At 44.6% G+C, this 10568-nt stretch overlaps 3 protein-coding genes across 4 annotated transcripts; 1 reads left to right on the top strand and 2 right to left on the bottom strand.

Annotated features, from left to right (window-relative positions):
• Positions 1–1949: 1949 nt before the first annotated feature.
• On the bottom strand, positions 1950–6644 carry FOIG_00792 (ATP synthase subunit alpha, mitochondrial). Its single transcript, XM_031197215.1, has 8 exons — positions 6524–6644; positions 6143–6300; positions 5942–5998; positions 5759–5879; positions 5227–5704; positions 2542–3050; positions 2450–2488; positions 1950–2399 (listed from the first exon to the last, which is right to left on the bottom strand). Exons 1-8 carry the CDS (start codon positions 6593–6595, stop codon positions 2175–2177), a joined length of 1659 nt encoding a protein of 552 aa, XP_031072982.1. The 5' UTR covers positions 6596–6644; the 3' UTR covers positions 1950–2174.
• A 1166-nt stretch (positions 6645–7810) lies between these two features.
• Positions 7811–9345, bottom strand: FOIG_00791 (60S ribosomal protein L11). The gene is made up of 3 exons (XM_031197214.1): positions 9112–9345; positions 8972–9054; positions 7811–8913 (listed from the first exon to the last, which is right to left on the bottom strand). Exons 1-3 carry the CDS (start codon positions 9254–9256, stop codon positions 8620–8622), a joined length of 522 nt encoding a protein of 173 aa, XP_031072981.1. The 5' UTR covers positions 9257–9345; the 3' UTR covers positions 7811–8619.
• Positions 9346–9468: 123 nt separating this feature from the next.
• FOIG_00790 (small nuclear ribonucleoprotein B and B') lies at positions 9469–10547 on the top strand (the record flags this gene model as incomplete). Of its 2 annotated transcripts, XM_031197213.1 has the most annotated exons (5): positions 9469–9639; positions 9713–9721; positions 9801–9872; positions 9924–10229; positions 10284–10547. In XM_031197213.1, exons 1-5 carry the CDS (start codon positions 9616–9618, stop codon positions 10545–10547), a joined length of 675 nt encoding a protein of 224 aa, XP_031072980.1. In that variant the 5' UTR covers positions 9469–9615. The 2 variants fall into 2 exon arrangements, with proteins under 2 accessions (XP_031072980.1, XP_031072979.1); XM_031197212.1 differs by lacking the exon at positions 9469–9639 and having other exon boundaries at positions 9712–9872.
• Between the last annotated feature and the right edge of the window lie 21 nt (positions 10548–10568).

Here is a 10568-nt window from a genome sequence, read left to right as displayed (position 1 = left end):
CCTCTTTATACTACTAATACTAATATTATAACTTTAAGTCTTTAACTTTAGGTAATTAAACTTATAAAAAACTTAATATATTTTCTTTTTATTTTTTTATAAAACCCTATAATTACCTTTTTTATATCTTAAATTATATAATATATAATTAATAAGTAAGTTAATTAAAAATCCCTCTTTTTATAATATTATTATTTAATTAAATACTTTTTAACTACTTAATATATTATAGCCTTTAAATAAGGCTAAAATCCTTTTTATACTTTAGGCTCTTTAAAATAACCTAAAATTAAGTATTTAATATATTATAAGTATATATAAAGTTAGGTTTAATACCTTATATAATTAAAAAAATAATATTTAATTATAATATAATTTTATTTTAAATTTATAAAAGCTATTTAATTTAAAAAAGTAAATAATAATTTAATTTATTTTTAACTTAGATTTATAAGGATTTTCCTTATAATTATATTTTATAAAAGAAATAACTAATTCTCTACTTATAAATTATAATATATTACCTATTAGTAAGTACTAGGCTTATAACTTTATAAAGTAATAATTAAAGTTAAAAATATATTTATTTTAGAGATATAATTATTAAAGAGCTAAATATAAAGATTTAATTATTATTTATAGCTAATTTAGGCTTATATAAAATATAATTATAAAATATAATATTTAATTAAATAATATTTAAAACTTTAATAAGATTAACTTTATAATAGGCCTTATTATAATTAGTATAATTAATATAAGATTAGAAAGGTAATAAAGATTAAAATTAATATAGCCTAAAAACTAAAAATAAATTAGTATAATTTAAGTAATTAATATAAAAGGCTAATTAATTATATTATTTATTATTAATATAAGCTAATATTATCTTATAAACTAATACTAAGAATATAACCTCTTAGGTAATTAGGTTATTATAATAAGTTAAAATAAGTAAATAAATAATAAGCTAGGTCTTAAGTAATTAAAGTATTTTAATTAATTTATAATTAATTAATTAATTAGTTCTTATTATCTCCTAATTTTTAATAATTATTAAGGCCTAATTTTAATTTAAATACCTTAAAAAATAAATTAAAAGGTATTATAATAACTCCCTAAAGTCTATTATTAAAGCTTTAAAGTTAATTACTAAGGTAATAAAGGTAATTATATATAAGGTTATCTTATTAAGGGCTAAGCTTTATAATCTTTAAAATATAAATAAAATACTAAGTTAGTATTAAAAGGTAAAAAGGATTAAATTATAAAAAAAAGAAATTATAATTATATAAGAAGTATTATAAATAATTAATTAGATAAATATTAATATATAAGTAGTAGTTAAATTATTAAGAAGTAGTAATTAAGGAAGATTAAAGTAATTAAGTAGTTAGTATTATAATATATATAATAAGGGCAGTTATAATACTAAGACTTATAAGGATATTCTTAAGTTATCTAGGGAGGAATTTAATAAGTAAAAGTAGCCCTTTTTAAACTATAGCTTAAAAAGGTTAAGGAAAGTAACTAGCTTACTTATTTAACTAGCTTACTTATTAATTATATTATAATAAATTTAATAAATTAATTAAATATTAATATATTATTAATATAAATAGGGGAATTATATAATTAATATCTTTCTTAGTTAAAGCTTATTTAGGCTAAATTACTTATAGGATTATATAATTAGACTTAATTTTATAATCCTACTAGTTTAACAGCTGCCACCCTATCTGTTGAGTTGTCTTATAGAAGTATTTGCAGACAACAAAAGCCTCACTGTTACAAAGATCAACAGAATTATATTAACTCTCCCTGTAACCCGAGGCGTGGTTGCGTTAAAGTTTGCAATTATATAACAATTCGAGATTTAGTTCTGCATCAATTTGGGTTTCAGGTCCACGTCCAGGGGTTCGTGTAGACATAATTAGCTTGCAGATTTGAGAACAAAAAGAATAGAGGACATTGATTGAGTTTTAAGCCCTATTTTACATGTGACAATGCTACAGAAGAATCTCCGTCATCTCATTCTTATCGCACCTCGCAAGAGCAACCTCTAAACAGGCCTCCTTCACCCAAACAAAGAGAATGGACGGTCAACAATCAGCATGGACAGCGACATCCCCCAAATCCCCGTTATTCTCCGCGTAAGTTGCTTTTGATTATACTTAACCGGCGAAGCTCTTGACGAAGGACTGGGTGACGTCACGGAGCTTGGCCTCGGTGTCCTTGGAGATAGCACCCTCCTTGTCAATGGTGGCAAGGAGCTCAGACTCGTTAGTCTTGAGGTGAGCAAGGAAGTCGGACTCCCACTGGAGAATCTTGCCGACGGGGACAGGGTCGAGATATCCGTTGACACCGGCAAAGATGAGAGGAACCATTTCGTTAACAGCCTGTGAGAGAGTTAGAATGAGTAATAGACTGACGGACACACAAAACAAACCATCGGGGAGAACTGCCTTTGTTTTAAAAGCTCGGTAAGCTAGAGAATGATTAGTATCATGTATTACCATAAGATCAAGATATTCAACTTACACGCTCACCACGGCTGAGAGTCTGCTTGGTAGCAGCATCGAGATCGGAACCAAACTGGGCGAAGGCAGCAACCTCACGGTACTGGGCCAAGAAAAGCTTCAAGGAACCAGCGACCTGCTTCATGGCCTTGAGCTGGGCAGCAGAACCGACACGAGAGACGGAAAGACCGACGTTGATGGCAGGTCGGATGCCCTTGTAGAAGAGCTCAGCCTCCAAGAAAATCTGACCATCAGTGATAGAAATGACGTTGGTAGGAATGTAGGCGGAGACATCACCACCCTGGGTCTCAATGACGGGAAGGGCAGTCATGGAACCACCACCGAGCTTGTCGTTCATCTTGGCGGCACGCTCGAGCAGACGAGAGTGCAGGTAGAAAACGTCACCGGGGTAAGCCTCACGTCCAGGGGGACGTCGGAGAAGCAGAGACATCTGTCGGTAAGCGACAGCCTGCTTAGAAAGATCGTCATAGATGACGAGAGAGTGCTTGCCGTTATCACGGAACCACTCGCCTGAGAAAATCAGATTAGTATGGGTACATATGTGTTGAGTATGCGACAACTGAAAGGACAAATTAATCAAGGACAAAATGTTGCAGAGCATGAGTTAATGGAATGAGAGTCACTCCTCAAATGGTAGCCTTCGGTGTAGAGGAGAAAAATGACGAAATAGTGCGTTGAGAGGCCACAGCTTTGAGGTGCTGCGGAGTGAGGCAATGAGAATCGTAGGCAGACTTGGTTATGAAAGGCTTTGTTTTGCAGAGACCACAGGGGAACTTTGAGCCAGGTGGTGCTGAACGTCTAGACGAGCGAATTGCTTCTATCTCAGGATCAATTGTGCCTCCAGCGTCGATGATCTCTTTCTCTTTAGCGAGATGTTTTGGATTGTGCTTGTAATGACCTTTCAGTGAATGCTGGCGGGTGAATGAAACGTTGCAGATCTTGCAGCGAAAGAGTGAGAGTGACTTTGCCTGGGCATCAGTCTGAGCAGTGACGATTGCAAGTTCTGATCTGACGATGGGAATCCCAGTACGGAGTGACTCTGCGAGAGCCTGGCATTTCTGCGTCTCTTCATGGATCTTGAGGAGAGACGGGCTATCTGCCACATAGCCGCAAGTTGTGCATTTGTACGTTTCGGCGACTCTATTGTTTGTGATGTAGACCATGTGCTGAGCGTTGATATGTTCTCGGTGATTGGCAGCCCACAACACACGGCTGGCATTCTTCCGTTTCTTTGTGTATTCAGCTCGAAGTTCTGCAACCTCCTGGAGTTGCTCGGGAGTCAAGTCACATTCGTCCCTTACAAACTCATTCCAAGAGGTGTGTCGGCAAAGAGGTTCCCATTGAACTTGGGATCGTGACCATGGTACATGAGGCAGCCACAAGGCCTCCGCCTTAGTGACAGTCTGGCAAAACAGAATCATCTGAAACAGTCCTTCATGGAGAAGGATGCGGGCCTGGGCCTTATACTGAACCAACACGTCGGGGATGAGACACCAGCACAGTAACGTGGAGTGACTCAACTGGAACCCTGCAGCGTGAGCTTCTCTCATAGCCTTTGGGACGAGAGAGTTTGTCAAGTCATTGTATTCTCGCAGTCTGCCTTTTAAGCCATTGGCGATGTTGGTTCCCGAGCCCACGTACAAACGGGGCTTATTGCCACTCTTCTTAAGTATGTGGAGGTAGATGCCCCAATGTTTGTTCAAGTTCACGGACGGTAGCGGGAGTGACTTGAAGTACTCAATGGTGGGTGGCTCATCCATGAGGAGCGCGGTTGCGAGTGACTCCGGGTAGACAAGTGGGCAAGAGTCCGCGATAAACTCCCAAGTTTCTGCGTCGAATATTCTCGGAAACTTTGGATTTAAAAACCATGGCTCGAATTCGATGCCGAACATATGCATGATACGCTGGTCAAGTACTCCCTGGAGAGTCTCGGTTGTTGAGACAAGACGATTATCCTCAATTGAGTCCACAAAATGAAGAGAGGATGTTTCGTCGTCATGCGCCATGTTGATATCATAAGTCGACGGAGGATGACAAGAGGATGAGGGACTGGAGCATGTGGCGGAATGACTCTGTCAGAAAAGAGGGGATGAGTGGGAGAGCGCCAGGAAGTATAGCGTTTCCAGGAATGGCTCTGGCGGATTGCAGGGGATGGATAACTAGGTGCCAGAGTATAGTGTGTGTCAACTCTTTAAAATGCGAGAGGCGATTAAAGTAGTGCCAGGGAACACAGTTTCCGAGAATGACTCTGAGTTGTAGGAGAGTGAATGAGGCAAATGCTGGCAGCTAGGAAACCATCCCGCTGGTCCTCTCTCAAGAACAATCCGGTTGGGAAGGCGCCAGGTGGGTAACTCATCGCTGTCGTGGGGGAAGGTGCATAGGTGCCATGTCTAAGAGGCATCCCATGAAAGGAAAGGACCATCGAGAAACCATGACGTCGGGCTTGAAAGTAGGAAGGAACCCAAAGTGACTTTCCTGGAATGACCACCGGTCGAAAACGCTGAGATGACAAGGAGACAAAATGAAAATGAAAAGGAAAGAGGTGAATACAAATAAAAGGGATGGGTCACGTGATACCAGCAACGCATTGCGTTATTCAATGTCGACGCAATAGTATCATTTGCAAAAGATGGGATTTGAACAGAGAATAACATTGTATGGATAGACAAAGGAGCCAAAAACTTACCGATGGAGGCACCAGTGAAAGGAGCGAGGTACTGAAGAGGAGCGGCCTCAGAGGCGGTAGCAGCAACGACAATGGAGTACTTCATGGCGTCGTTCTCCTCGAGAGTCTTGACAAGCTGAGCAACGGTGGATCGCTTCTGGCCGACGGCGACGTAGATACAGTAGAGCTTCTTCTTCTCATCCTGGCCATCGTTCCATCGCTTCTGGTTGAGGATGGTGTCAAGACCAACGGCAGTCTTACCGGTCTGACGGTCACCGATGATCAACTCACGCTGGCCTCGGCCGATGGGAACCATGGCGTCAATGGACTTGAGACCAGTCTGGACGGGCTCGTTAACGGACTTTCGGGGCAGAATACCAGGAGCCTTGAGCTGAGCACGGCGCTTCTCCTTGGTGTTGATGGGGCCCTTGCCGTCGATGGGGTTACCGAGAGCGTCGACAACACGGCCGAGCATCTCAGGGCCGACGGGGACATCAACCTTGGTAATGTGTTAGTTTCAAACTGATTATCCAGGATATTCAAGAATGCTTACAATCTCGCCGGTACGCTTGACAGTCTCACCCTCCTTGACGAGACGATCAGAACCGAACAACACAACACCGACCTGGCCGGCCTCGAGGTTCATGCACATTCCCTTGACACCGGAAGCGAACCTGTTACATAGTTAGCTATGTGATGCATGACGGAACTGTTCCATATTTTGATCAGTACGTACTCGACAAGCTCCTCGGCCTGAACGTTGGCCATGCCGTGAACACGGGCGATACCATCACTGCAAATTGAGTATTAGTATTGGTTGCATCTCAATTGAGTCGTTCCTGGGCGTCAGGGCCATTGACAGTGTGGTGTTGTTGTTTGAGAACATTATGCACCACCTGCGCCTTGCTCCGGTTGCTCCCAGTGGAGATCCACATACCCGACGGAGAGGACACGGCCAGTCTCAGCGAGACCGGACTCCTCCTGAACACCACGAATTCGCTGCTCGAGGATGGAAGAAACCTCAGTAGGAGTGGCCTTGGCGTCGGAGGCGTAGAATCGGGCGGCGTTGATGGAGGCGGGTGCGGCATTTCGGACCTGGTGGTGAAAAACAAGTTAGCCGAAGCCCGAAAAAGTCCTCGACCGGTCAGCGGCGACAGCGGCCCCAAATAGCTCAAAAAAGCTCATGCGAGACTGAAAAGCATAATCCAACTACTCAATTGAGCTCTTTCGATGGGTTGTCGATGGATGCACGATGTTTGGGGGCGCTGGTCGATGGCATTGTCGATTCGGGGGCTCGGGAGAGCACGTTTTAACTTACCGCGGCGACCCTGCCAGCAGCAGAGACAGCGCCGACGGCGCGTGTCGACTGTCGAAGGGCGTTCCGGAACATATTAGAGGTATACGGGAGGTTTGGAGATGAAAGGAGAGCAATTGCAGCCGGGTGCAATTGGGAGGAGGGGAGATTGGGGAGTGCGGTGCTGCCTTTACAGGAGAGCAAATGGAGATTTTTGAGGAGGATGGTGATGGAGAGCAGAGTCTGTCTGAGGGATAGAGTGGGGTTCAGCTGCTCCGACGGCCCAATCACGATTCAATGCGCGGTTTTGCCTGGATATTCCGAAGCAGCCTTAACAATTTCTTAGCCTGTTTTTCCAACCCGCTTGAATTTCGGAGCTTCATTTCGCCCACGGAGCTGACGTTCGACAGAATCTGTGAGATCGATAAGAGAACGGAAAAGATTGAGATGGCCAATTGCTATCATCTCTCGCTCTGTGTCACCAATTGATCTGATCTTGATCTCTGAATCTCCAATAACCTCATCGTGCCTACTAATCGACTTCTTTCATCCCAGCCAACTCCCGTACCGCCGAATGATCGGTATTACCCGGGTAAGTGACACAAGTTAGTGCCTGAGATATGCGGTTGCAAAAGGTTGAAGTCAGTCGTACAGGACCAGGGGGATGCCTCATGGAGCTTTGATCCATCAAGCTGTGGGTGGTTTTCGTTGTGGAGCCTTGCACTGGCCCGGCCTCGGGGAAGCAAGAAAACCTCAGACCTTAGGTACTTTCAACTCAGGAAGCCAAATAAACTCGTCAAAAAGCCCCCTAAGCTCTTACTAATTTACCTAAGTCTTTTTAATCAGTTAGGATTAAGGTCCTAGGTTTTCTTGCCTTCCCTGGCTCAGCTACGGAGCAACAATGTGAATGGCCCAACTGGCAAGGCTATCATGGACGCCAGGCCAACACTTTACCCGTCAAATTGATCAATGGCGAGCTCTGGTAGCTGACAACCAGGGCACGCTTGTTATCTTGTAGCCTTGCGCCGGAGATTTTCGATCTAAAACTCATCTGTGAGGCCTCGAAGCCTTGTTGCTTGTGATTTTCCACATTAACTGGTTTTTGTTGACGGAGGTCCGATGTGCCCCAAGATATCAGATGCCGTTAATCTGGGGTGCATCCACAATAGGACAAATGACCCATGAAAGCTATGGATATCGGTTTTCTTACTTTACGGCTTTCCGAGGGCGAGAAGAATCCGTATCTCATAGTAGAGCGTCCAGCCATTAAAGATCATCAGACGCCATAAGCTATTCTCAACCTACCTGAGTCATTTTGTCTCTGAGGATTGAGGTCTTGGGGTTTCTTACCGCCATGGACGCTATGGTACTCCTGCCTTGGTAGGTGTGTGTTTTTTTCCTTTGCACTTGGGGAAACATCGTGATCTTGATCCCTTCTATACGAAACAGAATTATCTTGGAATATGAGAGCCAGTACCTTCACAGTCGTATCGCTAGGTGCAGTTGCCTGTGCGCTTGCTGTGAGATGATAACCTGAAAAAGTTGACAGGGAACGATTGTGAATTCTTGGCGCACAGAGTTGACCTTTTCGCACCCAAATTTGATAACTCATGGCCAAATAACCCTGACATCATACGGTGTTGGCATCGGAAGCATCAAGCTCTATTCAAGTTACATACAAGCTGGCCGGTCACCACTACGTTGACAACAAATTACCAATCGGTAAGCATGCAACATCACAAGGAATGACTCAGAATATAACAGTCACACATTGTTCAGGAGCATTGACATTACTCCAAAGAGGAGAAATCATCAAGGATACAAGTGATGCACCAAAGTCCCCGGAGGACATGTTTATAACGTCTCGCGTAGACGTAAACAGACGAGAGGCCAAGTAGACAAAGTACCAGTGATCTGACGATTGATGGCAATGTCACATTCATAGTGAATATCGGAAAGCCGGCAGAGCGCCGGTCGGTCTCTCAGGCCGTGGCTCGACTGAAAATTTCAAGTCAAGCTGATGCAGCAAAGGCAACAGAAAATACATGTCCCATGTGAGTTTTCCCCTTAATGTTCGCCGTGACCATCCGTAAATTCAAACAACCAATTTTTTCAACCGTTTATCGGACAATGCCGTCGAAGCGAGACTTGAACCACTTGACGGTCTCCTCGCGCTTGATGCGGTGGCTGGCACCGATGCGGGACTTGGTTCGGCGGCGGCGGGTGACGCGCTCACCAGGTCGGGTCATGCAGCAGTAGAAGTCCATGCCGTAGATACCGATAGAGGGGTCGTACTTGATACCGAGATCGATGTGCTCGCTGATACCGAAGCCGAAGTTGCCAGTCTCGGAGAAGTTGCGCTTGCGGAGCTCGTACTCCTTGACCTTGAGACCACGCTCAAGAATCTCCTCGGCCTTTTGGATGTTAGCATCTCTGCTCTTTGCCATTTCCAATATTGATGTGTGAATTTACCTTGGGGCCTCGGACGGTAACGTGGACAGCAATCTTTTCGTTACGTCGGATACCGAAGGTTCGGACGGTGTAGCGAGCCTTGCCTTTGAAAAATTCAGTCAGTGGAATTGCATCGCCATGTCCAAAATTGGCAAACTTACTGTAGACGGGGGTCTGACCAGAAAGCTGCTCCAGCACCTTGGCGGCACGGGTAAGTCTGTCACCAGACTCTCCGACGGAGATGTTCAGAACGAGCTTCTGAATCTTCAGCTCCCGCATGGGGTTGTTTGCCTTCTCGGAAGCCATGGCTGCTGTTATTAGTCGACCTGGTGATGGAGTTGTCGAAGATCGCGAAGGTTGCAAGAGTAATTTTTCAGTTTTTGTGAGCTCGCAATTATTTAGAGGGTTTCTCTGCCCTTACCGGGTTCGGCGTTTCGAGAAGTGGGGCTAGCGCTAATCCAAAGTGTCCTAGCGCAGAAATGGTACTTTGTCGGTGTACCTTTCAGCCTTCCGCATCAGGCTCCGCAGATTTTGGACCTCATAACTCACCTTCAGAGCTCCAGGCATTGAAGGTTGTTACGATCGCGCGCAAACACACCGCGGTCTAACATCAATTTTTGAAACACAGAGAAACTGCCTCAGCACGCTCTCAGAATACCGCCAAAATGTCGAACAAACAAGGAAAGATGGTTCGTCTACCCCCCTACTCTTACGCGTTTTGAGCTGCTTGATCTCGATATGCTAACCATATCTCTTTCCCAGGCCGGTTACGTACGTATACCCCGACGCGCATGCGATTCGAATGCTACGTCTTTGCGATCGTTCAACCAAGCTGACTAGGACGGAACAGATCAACTGGCGGATGCGGGTTACTCTTAATGATGGAAGGGCAATGACCGGTCAGATGCTTGCCTTCGATAAGGTACAACATCTCCAGCCATTATTGTTGAGACCAAGGCTAACTAGAATTCAGCACATGAACCTTGTACTTGCGGATACGGAAGAGTTTCGGCGCGTGAAGCGCAAGCAAAACAAGCCCTCTGCCCCTGGCGCAAGTGGTTCAGCTACCCAGACCATCGAGTCTGAGGAGAAGCGAACTCTTGGCCTCACGATCGTTCGAGGCGCCCATATCATCTCCCTCTCCGTTGAGTCGCCTCCTCCCGCCGATCCTAGTGCTCGACTAGGCAAGAGTGCACCTGGTGGAATTCCTTCTGCTTTGGCCGCTGGCCCTGGTGTTGCTCGTCCTGCTGGCCGAGGAGCTGCCCCTCCCTCCCTCGCAGTATGTGTTTCTTTTCCCCTTAGAGTTACCTGATTAATTGCTAATATTGATAAGGGTCCTGCTGCTGGTGTTGGTGGTGCTCCTCCGCCTGGTTTCCCCGGCTTCCCTGGTGCTCCTGGCTTTCCCGGCCGTGGTGGTGAGTTCAAACAGTCCCGATACCCTCGAAGAGTCTCTAACAGTCTCCAAGCTCCTCCTCCTGGCTTTCCTGGAAACTTCCCTCCTCCAGCTGGTTTCCCTGGAGGCGCCCAGTTCCCTCCTCCCGGGTTCAACCCTGGTGGTCCCCCACCGCCTGGATTCCAGCCTCCTCCCCGAAGATAGGTTATGTAGGCACTGGTTACT

Source organism: Fusarium odoratissimum, assembly GCF_000260195.1.
Source record: "Fusarium odoratissimum NRRL 54006 unplaced genomic scaffold supercont1.1, whole genome shotgun sequence".
NCBI lineage: Eukaryota > Fungi > Ascomycota > Sordariomycetes > Hypocreales > Nectriaceae > Fusarium > Fusarium odoratissimum.
Note: the sequence above shows the minus strand (reverse complement) of the source record. Positions and strands in the feature narration are given on the sequence as shown.